Source organism: Passer domesticus, chromosome 1, assembly GCF_036417665.1.
Source record: "Passer domesticus isolate bPasDom1 chromosome 1, bPasDom1.hap1, whole genome shotgun sequence".
Lineage (NCBI taxonomy): Eukaryota > Metazoa > Chordata > Aves > Passeriformes > Passeridae > Passer > Passer domesticus.
This window is the reverse complement of record NC_087474.1, coordinates 139,943,158-139,961,778: the sequence shown is the minus strand read 5'-3', so window position 1 is coordinate 139,961,778 and position 18,621 is coordinate 139,943,158. Positions and strand designations below refer to the sequence as shown.

General features: G+C 35.6%; 1 protein-coding gene across 7 annotated transcripts in view; it reads right to left on the bottom strand.

Moving 5' to 3' along the window:
- Window positions 1-18,621, bottom strand: part of VPS13B (vacuolar protein sorting 13 homolog B) — a 426,582-nt gene that overhangs the window by 188,764 nt on the left and 219,197 nt on the right. For all 7 annotated transcript variants that reach the window (XM_064392805.1, XM_064392810.1, XM_064392794.1 and 4 more), the window contains 3 exons: window positions 16,471-16,705; window positions 7,466-7,686; window positions 3,230-3,442 (listed from right to left, as the gene is read on the bottom strand). In XM_064392805.1, coding sequence (XP_064248875.1) covers window positions 3,230-3,442; window positions 7,466-7,686; window positions 16,471-16,705 — 669 coding nt within the window. The remainder of the gene's footprint in view (window positions 1-3,229; window positions 3,443-7,465; window positions 7,687-16,470; window positions 16,706-18,621) is intronic.

Here is an 18,621-nt window from a genome sequence, read left to right as displayed (position 1 = left end):
CCTCCTTCCACAGTTTAACTTCAACATACTACCCACATTTTTTCTGCAGTGAAAACCTGTGTAAACAGCTGAATTGACCCATTCCCTTTATCAGTGGCAGATGCTGCTCTGAAGACAGAGAGAACATGTTGTATGACTGTCCTTTGGGAGACAAACAAATGGAAGAGACTGCAGTTCTTCTTAGCCTTTTGTTCATGGAACTGTAACCACAACCATTAGGCAGAGTCAAAAGGCCTGGAAAACTGATGGTCTGCAGTAGCTGACATCTTTTTTTTATTTTTTACAAGCTCAAATTCACAGAAATTTTTTGCAGTAAAAAACTAAGAAACTGAAGTGAGATGAAAGACTCTTGTTTCTCACTGAGTTTCAATTTTCATTTTGGATTTTCAGCACCCAGCATGTTATTGTTAAATATGTTTATGCATTACTTTTCTGCTCTGTTTCCAGATCTACTGAAAAATCAAGCCAGAGTCAGAAACCCTGAACTATTTTCCCACAACTTCTCATGCCAAGTCCTAAAATACACAATTTAATTCTTTTACCAATTGTTGCAAATTGACCAATATACTGAGTTTATTTTCTTACCAGAATTTATCTTTGTTCATCAGGAAGATCCAAACATATGAGGCCTTCATCCTTGGCCTGCCTAAAGCTCAGGGATGATCACAGTTTGGCCACACTAATGCTATGCCTTATCAAAATAACTTCTGCATTCTTGCTCAATCACTGAGTTTCCCCAAGGACTAAACACTTCTACCACTGTTTGTACTTAAGTAAACAGTAACAAGTGGCCTGTTGCAGTCTGCACTACCTTACCTTTTCCAAGGCAGGGATGGTAAAAATGATTAACTGTTTCCAGCCTCCAGTATTTAAGGCTCTCACTCATGCTTCCCTGTCCTACCACCACCCAGGCTAAAAGCCAGTAAGCCTAGGTAGCTTTATCCACATCAGACCATGGTGCTCACATCAAGTTGTCAGCAAGAAAAGAATTAGGCACAGCTTAAAGTATAAATCATTCACAAACCACATAAACAAATTATACTTTTTTTTTTGCTATCTGATATAAATAGTTGTGCAAGTTTGCTTTCTTCATTTATAGCAAGTCTGTTGCAGCTGAAAGAAGCTTTAAAATTATAATGTCTCCCCCACAGAGCAAAACAGAGCAACTATAAAATCTCTAAACTTAAAAAATTCCATTGCTATGGCAGCAAAGCTGTTTTGGTTTGATACATTTCAAGATTTCAAGGCTCAAAACTATAGAAATATATAAAGAAAATACAGAGTCCGATAAAAAACTAACTTCTTAAAAATTTTCCCAAGTCAAACCTACAGAAATATATATTATTATTTAATTAATCTATTCTAATATTGTCCCTTGTTCACTAATTCACTAAATTTCATTTAGATAATTTAGAATTTTTAGGAGAAAAAATTTTCTAGCCAGTATATAACATTTGTTGAGAACACAAGGAAAATTAAATAAATTATGACGAACATTTTGCAAAAGGGTAGGACATGAACACTGAATGTGGACCCATATTACTAAAATAATCTTGGTAACATATGGATTAAAACATTACTGAATAGTCTCAATTAATGCTCCAAGTACAACATGTACAACAAATACTGCTGTCTATATAGATGATCAAAAACAAATTGTTATTTATAAAGCTGGTGGTTTCTGATTGTAATGAGAAATTAATTTAATGTGAGTAGGGGGAAAACCACTATTTATACCGTGCACATGTAGATATACACCAAAACCAACGCTATTCAAATAACTTACAAACATTTAGTGAAACAACTTAAGAACTGAAACTCTAACCCAAACACCTTTTAATGTCAGCTGTTTCTTCAGGGTGTGTATGATGCATATAAAAGCAGGCACTAGCAATCATCATTTAATTTTCTCCAAACCGGAGAATTAATATAAACTATACACAGGGCTAAGCCAACCCTGGCCAAATGTTGAATATGTACTGCACTCAGAATCCAAATTACTGTATATCTGCCTGTGCTCACAACTGTTCTATGAGGTGTCTCTAAAGTTGATGGGGCTATCCTGAGACTGAAAGCCAGTCATTCAGAAAAGTCTCCCTAATTCTAATAGATTTGTGTTTAAAACAAAGCACTGAATACATGTGATACCTTACATACCTTCAATTCATCTGACACATTTTTGACTCTCTCTTGGAATACAAACAAGGTCAAGTAATTATTTTAACTTGTAAACCTGACAGGGGCACTAAGAAAGCCACAAATACTATGCCTGTACAGTTGCAAAGCTTCCTGTGACCACCCATTCTACTCTGTACCAGTACCTGGTGACTTCTGGCTAATGGTACTCACGGGTGAAGTTTAACATGGCATTCATGCTTGATAAAAGAATTAGTCTGCTTTCCTCAGTGGGGCACAGGACTCCTCCCCCTGCCTTGAATATTTTACAGTCAGGCAAACACTGACATTATGATCAGGTACCAGATCTCTCCAGGCATTTACAGTGTTAAAAACTAAGGAAGCAGAAATACATAAACCTGACTTATAACCCAATCTTCTACCTGAAGATACCCAAATACCCAAATGTGACAGAGCCACAAAAGCAGTGTGAGACATGGACAGCTGGGACAGGGGAATGGACTGAGCTCCAGAAGTAGGTCATAGACAGCATAGTGTTCAACAGTGGCTGGATAGATGTGGGGTGAGCACCTTGGAAGCCTTCACAGCTTCAAATTCTGTTAAAATAATGATCCCATGCAGCATGTGAGCCCAGTACCTCTGCTGGTTGCCAACGCAATTTACACAGAGCAGCTCTCTACTGACCCAGGCATCAGAGTGACTGGCTGACTACTTGGCACAGCTCACAGGCAGCACAGGTACCACAGGGATTTTCAAAACAACACTTACTATTCCACTAATTCTGGACTTGAAAAATGGCTTATGCTTCCTGACCTGAACACACTAACCACAGTTTTCTGCCACAAGATAATACACACTCACTTCAAAGAAAACAATATAAACAAAAAATAAATATAGCCCAATACAGCAAATATTTTTTTCCTCTCTTTTGTCCAAGTAAAATGAGTAAGAAAGTATTGTTCATTAGTTTACTGGGGAAAACCACCTGGACTCTACTACTTTCTCTGATTTTTCTGATTCTTCCTTGACTGCACACCACTACATTTTGTAGGTCAGAACTCACAAAACCCATTCTTTTAAGACATAAAAATACCTCTGTAGTGGTTCCAATGTCAGCAGATGGACTGTATGTGCTGGTATCTGGTGGAATGGTACCAATGCTACTTTTAACTGGGGAGCTAGGAGGAACAGGTCCTGTCACGGTTTCAGTATAGACAGAAGACACAGACTGATATAGAACTCCTTTCCTCTGAATTTTATTCCAAACTTTACTTGTGATCTCAGCCAGTTCATACAGAAGCTGCACCTAAAGGAAAAAATAAAACTTAACTTTAGGATGAAGCTTTTCTTAACGAGGTGAAGGAAAAATCATCCACGTCCTCCACTGAGACTTAGAACATAGCAGAACTGAACTTCTCACCATTTATAATGTTCTGATAAGAAACTACACTGCAAATAAAATAATTAACATTATTTTCAGTATATTGACTTAGACAAAAATAATCTGTTATTCCCGTAAACATATGGTACATGGCTCAAAAACATGAACAATAATATGGTCTTGTAACATTTTTATTAACACGAATTTTAACAATCAAGCAAAGGTAATTTGTCATATGTTTCATTCGTATAGATACTGCCTCTAGGAAAATGCAAATGTAAACTTTATAAAATATTAACACTGCAAAATTAATTGCTCAAATTCTATTAAAATAATGATCCCATGCAGCATGTGAAACTGATCTGGCTTTGGAAGAATATTCACTACCAAATATTCACTACTCAACAGTCTCCCGGCATGTGTCATTCCAGTATTTAGAAACACACTGTTTAACTTGCACATTGTTTGATTCAGTTCTAAGATATTTACATAAGTTTTTGTAAATAGGCATTAATCATGGAATTTGTATGACAACATATTGGAATATACTGTATAAAAAAAGGTCAGTGAAAACTGAAAATAATATATAAGCAGATTCACAGCTGGATACCATACCCAAGTTGCCATTATAAAAAATTTAAATTCTCATATTTATAAAAACTTTAAGCCTCAGGATACTTTTGCTCCATGAAGCTGGCTTCTTATGTGGGCAGAACAGATGCAGAAAAACACTGCTGTCAATCTATATTTGATAGAAAACAGTACTTGATTTTGTGCGTGAGAATGTGTGATGAAGTCTCAAAATACATGGTGCAGTCCTTTCTTAAGAGGTGAAATGCTGGAATTTTATAAAAACCTTCTTAATTCATCTTGGATTTTCTTTTGAAGTTTCAAGGTTTACACAGAGCAGGTCACATAATCTTTTGACAGAATTTTCCTTAGAGGAAATAAACTTCACAGTACATTTTTTTTTCTCTTTCATATACAGAGTAATCTACAGCCAAACAACTCTGGCTCTGGTGAAGAACTCCTTCAGTTATGCTCTAAAGTATTTTGTGTCTGTAGCACTCTGATAGGCACTGGTAACCTTTAAATTACCAAATTCATAATTCTAAGTTTTCCTGAATCTTTTCCATGTAATGCAGGAAGCTCAACTAATGTCCTAATGCAACTAACTAATGTAACGTCCACCCAACTGATTGACTAATATAACATTAACTGGTGTTGACACTTTGCTGGCAAAAGTATCTCTAGAAATTTAATAGGATACAGGCAGATATCCAAATCATACATGCTTGCAATTTCCCCATGTCCCAATTTTTTTCCAAGAAACCAAAAGACAACTTAAGCTACATTTTTATGTTTTAATGAAGCATGGCTTTCAGAAAATTATTTATGCTATTGTTCCTAAAACCACAAAGTAACACAAAAGAAGGAATTTGTGTTTATATATATGCTCACATACAAGGTGAAGAGGTTTGTCATCAGTAAATGCAACACTGAAAGGTTCACATCATACTGGGGTTGCAGCAGTCATAATCATTACAGCTAATAATTACTTATCTTGTCAGGGAGACTTTTTTCAATTGCTCAGGCTAGAATCTTTCCAGCCACTCTGAAACAGTGGCTATTTCAGACAGCAGTAGCCACGTCTCTGAACATCAACAGCAAGCAGCCAAACAAGTGTATGATGAAAATACTCTATCCCACTCTGAAACTAGGGACAAAATAAGTGTGTAGGTACATGGTTTGTGGTAATTGGGAGTGGGGCTGCAGCCAGCCTCATCCCCAATGGGGACAGCTGGGAAAAGCAGGTGAGCAGCACTGACAGCAATGAGCCATGGAGTGCCCAGGGGCACTGACCGACACCAAAGGGAACAGAGGGCACACAGGACCAGTGCATGAACATGAGGGGGATAAAAGGCTGGGCTAAAGAACAAGAAGGGCGGATGCTTGCAGCCTTCTGAGGTGCTGTGGTGTTACTCTGTATGTGCAGATGCCTGAAGCCTTCTGGAATTGCAAGCTGATACTCTGTGTATCGTGGCCATCTCAACTGTGATGTAAGTTCAGCAAACAAAAAGACACACTTTTGTTAGAGGGAGATGATTTACACAACATTATGTTAAAAGATAAAAATACCAAAAAGTCTCACAATAAAGGCTCATTAAAACAAAAAAGATGGCAGGTGTCTGCATGTAAATAAGATTTCAAAACTTCAGATAAAGTCACATCTTTGGTTATTTTTAATGCATTTTATTTCATTCCACTGGTTGTTACTGACTAAAATGGAAGGATTCCTTGCTGGTTGTGTGTTTTCAAATGCATAATCTCAATATTTTACAAATACATTTCTGATTATATGGGAAGGGCTAGTGTAAGTGTAAGGCTTCTCTCCTTTCTAAGTATTTTTGAGCATATATAATACTTATTTTTAGAACATACTATTTAAGAGAAGAAAAATGGTAGGACAAAAAGGGTAACTGCCAGTATTTGTTAAAAAGGGCTTCCCCCTCTCACTGCTTCCACTCCCTCCTCAGCAAAACCACACATAACTCACTAACACCCCACTGACTACTTGGCAAAATCTGTAAAGCTCAATATATTACAGCATTTTATACTTTAAAAATAACACATTACTACAAAATTGAAAACTACAACCAAGGACAACATCCTGGCAATTTTGCACACTGGAAGTATCTATTGACTTTAAAACCATCAGAACATGGTTTAGTATTAAATCATAATAGTCATATAAATATAATACTTCACCTTTGCTACCATTTAACAACTTCACCAAATTTCACCTAGTTTGAGGCTGTCATCTATAGAAAAAATACAGCCTGTCACTGTAAGGAATCAAATTTCATACTGTGAATTTATGACTATCAAATGCTGTTTATGGAACTGCATGTTTCATCTTCTATCCTTCAACATCTGGTTCAAGAAGAGTGATTGCCTTTTTTTATTCCCTTTTGCATAAGTAAAGCAGAAAGGACAAGTAAGGCACATGCAAAGGAGAAAACACAGTTCAAGAACCTTTAGTAAACTCAAATAATTTCTCTGCATCCTTTCAGTCATTAGAATACTTCAGTAAATTAATAACATCACAGTGTACAAGGACACCCTTGAAGACAACAGGTTTTGATCCAATATTCCATACAAAAACTTCATTTTAACATTTCACTATGCACATAATATGATTTATATGGAGCTTAGAGTTTCAGTTTTTTAGTGGAAATATTTTCTTACAGTTTGCAAAACAAATTACTTAATTACACTTTAATATGAATGCTTGAAAAATACTGTATTTTTCTATTTTCTTCTTGGTTCTTAACTCACATTTAGGTAAGACCTGCACTTATAACAATCCCATTCAATTTTTAATATTATTAAATACCTACTGTATTTGAAATTACAGCAAACTAGGTCCAAGTCATTAAAACACAAGATGTGCCTTCTGAAAAAAAAAATCTAAGAACACCTTTTCCTTTTAATAAAAACAAATGAGGTGGTAACTTTTGTTCACATGCATTCATCTGTTTTTTCTTCCTTTTACTGCAGGATACCATTGTTTGCCTAAAAGACACTTTATGTTCAAAGAAACATTAATTCCATGAAAATGTAGCAAAAAAATGACATTAAACCACTTCAATATAAGAATCCACACTGACAGCAGAACAGTATCATAGCATTTAATGGTACATCTGCAATTCATTTCACTCCATCATCCAAAAGATGCATTTATACTACAACTATTACATTTGGAGAAGAGTTTAAATTACAGAAGTTGAGAGAGCTTCAAAGCAAATCTCAATCTAAGCACCTTGATCTTGATGGCCCAGTTAAAAAAAAATTAAGATAGAGACCCTCTTCATGAAAATGCAGATCAATCGTACTTAAATCAAGTTATTTTTAATTTCCTTTTATAAATCAATTAAATGTACCAACCTGGGGGTTGGAGCATTTTATTTCAAGGGATTCAAGGTCGACGTGGAGGCAGACGACAAAGGAGTGTCTGGATTCCGGCCCCGAGGGAAGCAGTTTCTGGGAAGTCACAGCTAAAGTAGAAGTACAGCCCATTGGTTCTACCAAATTAAGAGTCATTTGTTGTCCAAGGAGGGTATATACACTGAAATGATGCAGACTAATTGTCCATGGAAAAGCATCGCCTAGTGATTAAAAAGAAGAGTGTTAAACACTTATAATACAAAGTAGGGTATGAATTTCACAAAACTAGCAAAGGCCTTATTCTAAACCACCTTAGAAGTCAGCAAGGGCAATCCACAACAATTAAACTGATCCCAAACTCTCATAAATATAATCCAACCATTATTTCCATGCTACACTTCAAAATCTAAATAGCAATAATTTTTTACAACTTCTAAAAACTGAAATCCATCGGGAATTTTAACTCCAAACTGTGAACAAACATGTACAGCATAGTCTTTAAAGAAATCCTTCTTCTTCATGTATTTTTCCTCAAACTGAGGAATATCTAGAAAATACTCCCCACTTTTTTCAGTATGTATGGATGCAGTTCAGAGGCAACTCCTTCCATTATATACTTCTATCTATTTACAGGTTGTAATACTAATACTAAAAAAGTGAATTCTTTCCTTTAAAAGTCTACAGGTTGCACCTCAACACTGTGGTGCTGCAGAGTGATGCCTATTCCAATGCTCACAGAACAGCTCTTTCCACTGCCTCACTTAAACTTCCTAGATGGTTTATTTTCTAAAAACAAATTATTATGGACATACACTTAGCACTTCATTTCTTATATTTAGGAGGAAGTCTACCCAGAGAAGTTCCTGGCATCCTATCAGGAGCCATTATCAGGAATAATCACTGAAGGAATTGGCAGCGCACAGCTGAACAATGAAATGCCTACAGCTTCTGCACAATCAGTTTTCTTTAGTTTGTCAATAGATGAAACATAAAAGTTCCCAAAGCAGGATCACAGAACTATTCAGGTAGTTCTTTAAAGGACCAACAGGAACTCCTTTTGGTGAAGGAAAATTTTCAACGGCTCTACCAGCTAGAGTAGAGAGGAATGAGCACACAGATTACAGGACTCGAAACAGAATCCCTGTGGTGGGTTGACCCTGGCTGAGTGTCAGGAACCCACTACAGCTGCTATCACTCCCCTTACTCAGCTGGACTAGGAGAGAAAATTTAATAAAAGGCTGGAAGACAGGCAGAAATAATTCACCTGTTACTGTTCATGGGCAGAACAGATTCGACTTGGGAAAGTCCATTTGGAGCCAGTTGGAACTGGCTTTGTTGGATCTGAGGAAAGCTTCTGGAATGCTCTCACAGATGTCAGCCTTGCAGTACTCCCCACTACCAAAACCTCGCCATGTAAAGCAAACACAATCTCACATATGATAGCCAGGTCCCAGAGGAAAAAATTAGGCTCTGGGAGAAACGCTGAACCAAAATTCAAAGAATGCTCAAAAGAAGTGAGGAAAATAAGGCAATCAAATAAATGTGGATAAGTCTAATTTTACTTGAAACAGATACAGGTTTTTGCTCTTCAGAGGTATAAGAACATAACAATATTTCAGGGGGCTTTGGGGTTTCTTTTGTTTGGTTTTGTTTTCTTTAAAGCAAATCTTCATCCCATTTGTCAGATTTCCTACTGAGGAAGTTCGGCCTTTTTGTCACAACTTGAACAGAGAGGCTGTGCCCAATATGTGAATTTTCAATCCACTAAAAGAAACTGCCTGTCCCAATATGAAGTAATGTAAAAGCAGCTGGATGAAGTGCCGGATCCAGACAGAGCAGGCTGGTGAGCATCCACAAACCTCAGCCATGCCTGAAACAGTCTTCATCTTTGCAGGGAGAACAGAGAAAGAGAAAAGTTCTCCTTCCCACAGGAAAATTCACGAAGTTATTTGGTATGATATTTTATTTTTCAAAATATTGGCCTAAGTCATGGATAAAGGTGTCCAAATTAATCTAATACCCCAGAAGCATGGAATCCAGTCTTGAGAATGGCAGACAAAGGTACACTGGGCTGGGCCCCTTGGGGTCTCATCTGACAATAAAAAATTCAAACTAGTGTTTTTAAACAATATATGAAGAGTGTGTTTGCTGCCTGGTGTGACCTACAGTCAATACTGTCCTGCTGAGAAATCACAACACTAAGAAATATCACCAACTGTTAAATGTGACCATCTAAAGAAATTGGAAGGGTTTTGAAATTAAAAGAAATTAAAAGAAAGCTCCATTCCAACCTTTTTACCGTATTATTTTAGTAAGACTTCTATTTTTTCTTCCACCGGTGCATTCAGCAATACATTTATATGGTCAAAAGTATGTATCAGAAAACTGTGTCTCATCCTAAGAAAAAACTGAAAACTTCAATAGTTTATTTTGAAGCTATTACATACTGAAGAATTCAGTTCAAAGAAACTTGAAAATATTTTCAAAAGGTTTGTGGATTAAAAGTTTTGAAGCAATTAATTCGTGCTTTTTTCCAAGTTCAGTCATCCAAGAAATACAAAAAAGAATTGTAATAGATGGAAAAAATTCAAATGCAAAGTCAACTCCAATGACATGTTTCTAATTATTACATATGAACTTTGTTTTTCTCTGTGACCACCACAGTAAATTATCATAGTTTGTATTTTATGAATTAGAAAGAAAGAATATCAACGGAAAAAAATCAGCAGCTCTAGAGTCTAGTAGCTCTACTAGACTGCACACAATATCTACCTTAAAAGGAAAACAATGACAAAATGTTATCAATTTACAGAAACCGCAGTATGTTGAAAAAATACTGTAGTAAAGACACAGTAGTAAAGTGAATTTACAGCTGTAAAATCCCCCAATGTCATCAATTACCTCTTCTTCAGCTCCATATACTCTGTATGCCTGTTCTAACACTGTATTGGAACTGTGCACAGGAACTGTGCACCTGAGAAATCTTTATTCTGTTGTTATACCTATATTTTATTTGTTTTGTTTTTTTTTTAATGTACCTTTATTAATTTGCAATTTCTTAAAAATAAAATTATTAAAATTAATTTGAAGCATCTAAATATCAAAAGCAACACTGTTGATAGAATTTTCCTATAATTTAAAGAATGATTTCTTGGTAGAAAGGAAAATTCAGTGCCACAATTAGCAGAATTTTCTCTACATCTAACCTCCCCATCTACATATACTATTATTTTGTCACCTCATTGATGAAATTCTGAAATATTTTAAGTAAACTGGGAAAACTGAAATTGCTTTCAGTGGAACTACAGTACACCCAATATTTACTATGGCAAGATTATAAAATGTACACATGAAAGACCCCTACTATGGTTGAAGATTCTGGTTAATTCCTGATCTACTACTACTACTACTACTACTACTACTACTACTACTACTACTACTATAATAAATCCTTATTTTTAATTTTGTAGAGCACCATCACTGATTTGTATTTAAAAATTTATTAATTCAACTATTTCAACTGCTTTGATAACTTCTTAAATTTATAAATACCACTTTCAGGTATTTGGCAATTGACCGACCCAACCACCAGACAATTTTCAAAGAACTGGTGTTTATCTGCTACTTGCAATAGTTTAGAAAGACTTATTTTTGAATTATTTTCCAGTGTATAAATAAAAAAATGGTATGTGGAAGCTCTTTCTCTGGTACTTATTGATGCACTTTACTTCTTCGCTAGAGTTAATTGCTAATGCTCATAACAAGACTTCTCATATGCATGACATACAGTATTGATAAATGCACTTAAGTACTCATAAATGTTATGTCTGCTCTCATTTTTATGAAGTACTTATCTTTCTTTTATAAAACAGATTGCAATTGTGGTGTTTGTACACGATGTTGTGTATACAATGCGGACAGTTCCACAAAAGAGAAATTTTGTTTGTTTAAAATCAGTAATGGTAGGAGAGAGATCATGAAAGCTTCATCATGCATGTGCTCTGGGATCCATTCCCAGGCTTACCATTAGTATCCCTTGCAATCCTTATAAAGCAACCTGACTACTGTGTTTTCATTTCCCTTTCTGTACCCACACTGCAGGATCTTTACATGAATTTCTAAAGCCCCTATTCTCATGGGACATGCAATGTTCAAAAAAAAAAGATACTGCAGTCACCACAGTTAGGTCACTTGTACTTCCTCCCAGTCATGGAACAGCAAAGTATTTCTATGTCTGCATAACTCCAGCTTCTCCAATGTGAGAACTAATTTTACAAGTCATTCTCGTAACAGGTAAATTTAACACAGTAATTACTATTACAGATGGTGACATTGACTAAAAGCTCAAATAAACCAAAATAGGGTAGATTTAGATCAGATATAAAGAAGAAACTATTCACTGCAAGAGTAGCAAGATACTGGAAGAGGCTGCAAAGAGAAGCTGTAGATGTCCCATCCCTGAAAGTGCTCACAGCCAGGCTGGAACAGGCTGAGGAACCCAGTCTAGTGAAAAGTGTCCCTGCCCTTGGCAGGGGGGCTGCAAATAGATGATCTTTAAGGTCACACACAGACCCCTCTATGAAGGAGCACACTATTTTAATATCAAATATTTATCTTAAATATAATTACAGAAAAAATTATTTCTGTAAATTTAAAGGTAAATATTTTTTAAAATCTAATGCAAGATGGTAACTTGTACGAAGGCCAACATACTGCTGTTCTACTTTAAACATTTAACTGTTCTTTTCAGGTTGAAATCTGTACAGCACTAATCTCCTATTTCCATGCAAGTCACTTATTGACAGATTACTGAGTTTTGACATATGTTACAAAATTCTGTGAAGACATATAATCTGTCTTACTTCAAAAACAAAACCCATCTTTCAAATTTAAATATTTGGAATAGTGATTCACATGACTGTCAGTATATGGCTATCCACCTGAAAATGTGACTATGATTAGCAGCGATATCAAGAACAATTTTAAGATATTTTGAATACTGCTTTCTAAAAGTATTTTACTGTGTCTTACCTAAAGATCTGTATCTTACTGTATCCATCATAATCAAACATTTTTAAAAATATGAATTCATAAAATTTACTGCTATGAACCCAAAGAGAAACATTATTATATTCATAATTAATATTACTAAAAATCAGTAACTAAAATAATTGAAAATGTAAATGTCTAAAAACATGAGGATTTTACCAATACGAAAAATTTTCATTATTACTCTAAAACAGTGCTTTACCTATGAAAAAGTTCCCTTCATGTCTTCAACTTGTCTTCCTGTTATAATAGCCTAGATTTTTGGAAGACCACTTAGCAGTTCAGAAATTCTGACCATAAAAACATATGTTCTCCAACTATATTTGCCACATTTTAGCCTATCACTATAGGTTGGAACTTGAAGATTATATAGATTAATTGTCAAATATTTCAAGTTGGATGTACATGGAAAGTCACAACTCCCTCTAAGAACTTCTCTAAACATTTCAGTTTTCTCCAAACTGAGTTTCTAACAATTTACTTTCTTCTTAGTAACTGTTTTACATAAAGGGCAGCTACAAATAGGACAGAGGTCCTCCTCTTCAGAAGGTGTCAAAACAGAGAAGACAAGGGGCAACAGGTACAAGGTGCACTGGGAGAGATTTAATATTGATACAAGGAGGTTTTTACAGTAAGAATAATCATTAACTGGAACAGCCTCCTTAGAGATGTGCAGCCTTTCAGGAACAAACGTGTTGGATAATGTCATCTTGGGTCCCCCTGCCATGCAAGTCTGGACCAGGTGATCATTCAAGGTCATTTCCAACCTGGCCTTCCAGGCTCTATGATTCTGTGATTCTACTTTAACATCTTCAATAAATACTACCTCACAGATCTCTGTCTGATTAATTTGTACTCTTTAGATAATACTTAATGCAATTCAACACCTTACTTCATTGTTATGTGTTATTCAAAGGAATATTTCATTCTTTACATAGAAAAATCCATTTATGGATTACTTAGTTATTAAGTATGACTGAGCTACACTATGTTTCTGAACAAAAGTACTGTAAAAGCATTCCTACAAACTAAAATTACCTTAGGGATGCAGCAAAATTCTGTAAACACATAGAAAGACCTGATTGTGGGATAGTGTATAAGCTATTTTTACAGTATGTTGACATCTTGAGGTCAGTAAGTATCTAGTAAGCTGAAATATTCCCAAATGACAGTAAGAATATGTTCCCTTTTTGTTCTCTTTTAGTCTTTCATGTAATAAGAAAAATATATCAGTGAGCAAACAGCTTTCTTAAAAGTGACAACATTTCCTTGTGGAAAAGCCTTTTAGTTATATCTTGTTTATAAAAGTAGGAATGATCCAAAAAAAATGGCTATCAGGAAAAGCACAGTTAACTAAATGTAATTTCTGAGACATGGTAACATGTCTGACTGTCCCTGAAGTCTTGTTCAAAGACAGAAGCAAATTAAGAGACTTTCACAGTGCAAGTCCATAAAAATCATTTACCCCTACAGGGGAAGAAGCAAAATAGGTGACTTTAAGCTGTGAAAAAACTTTGAAATAATCTTTTTAAGAGGGAGTCTTGGCATGGGAGAAGGCAATGGCTCCATTAGAGAATCAAAAATATCAAGATTGTGAGAACTTCTGTTTGGCATTATTCCCAGAGCAGGAAGCCACACACAAATAAATTCCTTACCATAGGCTTTATCCCAACCAGGGGGATTCTTTTCTCTCACTAGGCTCTTTCCTTCAAATCTGGGTCTGACAAAACTCAAATGACTTCTTACTTTCATAAATGGTTTAAATTACATCATCAGTTTAAAACAAACAAAATACTTCCATTAAATGTATCTTCTATCTGCTACTATGATTAGCAAAAAAGATCATTCCTACTGAAAGTTACTAGGAAAACCACATACACTTTTCTCTCTTTCTTTCAAACTTTTTTTCCTTTTCATTTTGCAGCATCTCTAATATGATTTTCAATACTAAAAAACTAGAATTTTATTTCCATTGCCATGAGTTAAGGTAAAATACAGAAAGGAGAAGAGTCCAATATAAGTGACAGATCAAAGGGAGAAGAAACACAATGTCATAAATCCAAACAAATTTCAGATGGCTGGAGCAGGACTAGCTCTTGAATGTGATTTTCACTTAATTTTTCATACCCTTTAAATTGTTTCTATTTCAACAGCAAGAGAGAAAACAGAATAATTTTCTCAGAAAATGCTGTCACAAAAGCAATGGAACAATTGCTGCATCTCCCTCTCTTCATCTTACAATCAATACACAGAACAGCAAGAATTCTTTCTAAATAATATAGTTTGGGAATACAACAATGAACACTAACACGCTGGTTTTGTCTGGGATAGACTTAATTTTCTTTATAGTAGCTGGTATGGTGCTGTTCTGAATTTGTGCTGAAAACTGTGGATAATATGGTATGTTCTAGTTATTGCTGAATAGTGCTTGAAGTGTTTCCTGCTTCTCACGCTGCTCCACCAGCAAGTAAACTGGTGTGACACAAGGAGCTGGTAAGGGAGACAGCCTGGTCAGCTGAACCCAAAAAACCAAAGAAACCAACAAAAAAGAAAGGCTGGACACCTGCCTACTGACAGAAGTAGCAAATAAATGTTATTTTGCTTTGCTTGCACTTGCAACTTTATCTTTTAAGCTGCCTTTATCTCAACCCCTAAGCTTTCTCACTATTGACCTTCTGATCCTTACCACCAGGGTGGAGGAGTGAGTGGCTGAGTGCAGCCAGAGCTGCTGGCTGGGCTTAAACCACAAATACTGGCATTTCCATGGAATCCAAAACTTGGTTGTGAGCCTAGCTCTCACAGAAGTCATAAAAATAAACCTGGAAGCCAAGGCTCAAGATAACTCAGAATATTTGCCTCACCTATTTCCAATATACAATTTTTCATATATATATATATACACACACACATATATACACACACATACATATGGAACAAGATTTTTACATCAGGATTTATTCTGAACATGTCCATTTACCATTTTTATCCTGATTATTTCTAAGGGCTCTGTTAAAAATAACCAAAACACAATAAAAAATATTGAACATAAGCAACTTGTTTTCACTTGCTAGGTCCTTTTTAGCTTATCTCCTCCTTTCATTTCTTGATCAGCTGCAGAATGTTAAGAGCTGATTCCTCCCTCAAACTGGTCCAAAACTCAAAGACCTATCAAAATAAGAACAACTGTAGTTTTCCTCAACCTTTACAATTTTTTTCTTCAAATTTCTACAAAATCCTTGCTACAATTTCTAAGTCACAACACAGAACACAGAACTGTTGCCTGTCAGGATGGACATTAAAGCCTCATTCTTTTCCTTTGACAGTGTGCTATAGTGATGAATTTCTCTTCTCATTTTACATTGAATCATAGAATATCTCAACCCATAAAGATCACTGAGAGCAACTCCATGCTCCTTGCAGGACTACCTAAGACTAAATCATACAACTAAAAGCATTGCACAGATGCATCCAGAACTCTGGAAAGATTAGTGCCATGACCACGTTCCTGTGCAGCTTGTTCCAGTGACCAACCACCCTCTCAGTGAGGAATGCTTAACTCATGTCCAGCCTGAATGTTACATCCAAGACCTTGGTAGGAAAAGAAGTTTTTCCTACCCTGTCTCCATTCTGTCTTGTAATTTCCAAGAACGGAACTTCCTGTTGTGTCATGATAATTGGCTAAAAAATAACTTGAATAACAAAACCAGTGAAGGTAAAAAATTATTTTCATTTCAAATATACAAAACATCACAGTACTAGCTCTTTGATGACGAGTCCCATGTTGATTTCCATGGGGTCAACCTTGTAATAGTATTTCTAGACATCAGTAATATATAACAACATTCTGCAAAAAAAGCAGTAGGAAATCGGAAGTTTTCAAAATAAAATGAAGACAATTTTCATGACAGTTAAAAATGCAAACTAAAGAGTTAGGTTTTTTGAGTTTATCACGTTACCTTCTTCCAGGATGGGTCTCAGCACAACAAATGGGATTTCTTGCAATGGTTCCATGTGTTTGTGTCCAGCACTCATAATCTTTATCTGGGGCAAGCAGACAACAAGTGTGCCAGGCATACTGGCCTGCCCATGGTACCAGTTTCGCACAGTCCCAGGAATGTCACCCGACACAATGGTACTTGGAGAGGGCAGGCTGTCATTGGGAAGGAATACACAACAAGACTGCACTTCAAGCTGAAAAAACAAAGCGAAGAAAGGTTCTCAGAAATAGATTATTTCCCCCCTCACTGTGGAGTATTCAAATTAGTACAAAATTTGAAGTTATTCATCCATCACCATTGACTGAAAATAGTCTTAACTTCTAATTGAATTAAGAGAAAAGATGATGCAAAATGCTGGGAAATAATATATGCTCGTAAATTTTGATTATGGGAGGAGAGAAAGAAGAAGGACATTTTTGCTGTGTAAATTCATCAGAAAGGTGTTGCCATATAAAGTGAAAGTACATATATCTACATTTCAACAGCTCTGTACAAGTGCAATTGAGTCAGAGAACGTTCTGAATGAGAAAGCCCTGCACTTTTTACCATTCATTAGCTATGTTAGCAATAGCTAAGTCTCTAGAACTAGCCAACATTTTATATGCTGTTACTTTCTATAAAGAACTGTTTCAGGGAAAACTCTGCCTTTGCTTAATAAGCAATGTAATGAGCATGTACAAAAAAGGTAATCATTAGAAAAACTATGAAAAACACAAACTTTAGAGAAAAACTGACTTTTAAACAAACTGAGACGTGTATACATTAAACAAAGAGAAGGAGATAGTAATAAAGTTGATAACGTTTATATAGGTTTTATCCCCTTTTCAATGCAAATCAGAAGCAGCACATGTGGTTTCATAGGAAATAACATTTTTTGTTCTTTATTTTGAATGCCCTGGAACATGTCTGACTATTTTGCCATCACCTTAGGAGCTTCTAGTGAGGCTGAGTGAGGACTCAACTCATCACAAGTTGTTAACTCAGAGGTGATGTAAGCTGTGGACTGTTAGTCTTCCTTGGCTCTTACAAATACCATTCTGGCACCTGGATATCAAAAGGCTCCAACAGCCTGTACACTTCAATGCTTTGTTAAGCAAATACAAACTGTGATTCAGTTCCTTGCTTCGCATTGCTTGGAAAAGTCTAGCATACAAATTATTGGACAAGATATTATTTGTAGCTGTGATAAAAACATTTGTTTGCTGCAAACTTAGGTAACACTTTCGATTTGACATCGTTAAAGACAGCACAGCTTAAAAGCAAAAACCAAGATTTGTATACTTCATACTCTTCCCTGAAGGGTATTAGGTCTTTAAGACCACAATAGTGATTTGTAATAGAGCTGGAATTCCACAGCACTATAAGTACTTTGCCAGCCTAGTGAGTACACAGATATTCATCTGTATTTCAGCATTTTTGTACCCTTTTGCTTAGACAAACTGACAAGAATTCACTGCAGAAAAATATAAGTAGAATTTTGCAAAAATAAATACATTGGTTCATGAAGTTTGTGTTTGTTTCTGGATTTAGAACTGTTTGAGTTGTAAAATGAAGCTAATTACATCTTTGATAAGTAGTTTATTGATCTAAGGTTGCTGAGTGTACTTTATTTATACTGAATGAAAAGCTAGGGTGTATTGTTACAGATGTAACAGATTTGGATTTTTTTTAATGGTAAATTAGTCTTTGTGTCAATTTGCAAAGGTTTTTACAGTGACACATTAGATTGTTTTCTGGTCTATTAGTAATAGGTTGTAGGTCAAATCACTGTGGGATAATGATAAATAGATGACAAAAGAACTTATGATCAGTATAACTATTGTTTTATCCATGCATTTGCTGAGTAAACAGTTTATAAAAAAATCACTCATTCTTCATACACACACACATATACACACACACATCTATGACGATTAACATCAAATGCTGCCTGGATATACAAACCATGTGGTAATAATAATCCAAAAATTCCACCAACTTGAAGAGATACTACACTTCATCACATTGCCAGCAGCAGGATCCATAGGACATGTTTTACAAAGCACTCTCAAGAACAGATCTCAATACTCAGTGGAGTTTTTACACTTCATTTACAGTTTAATACAGCTT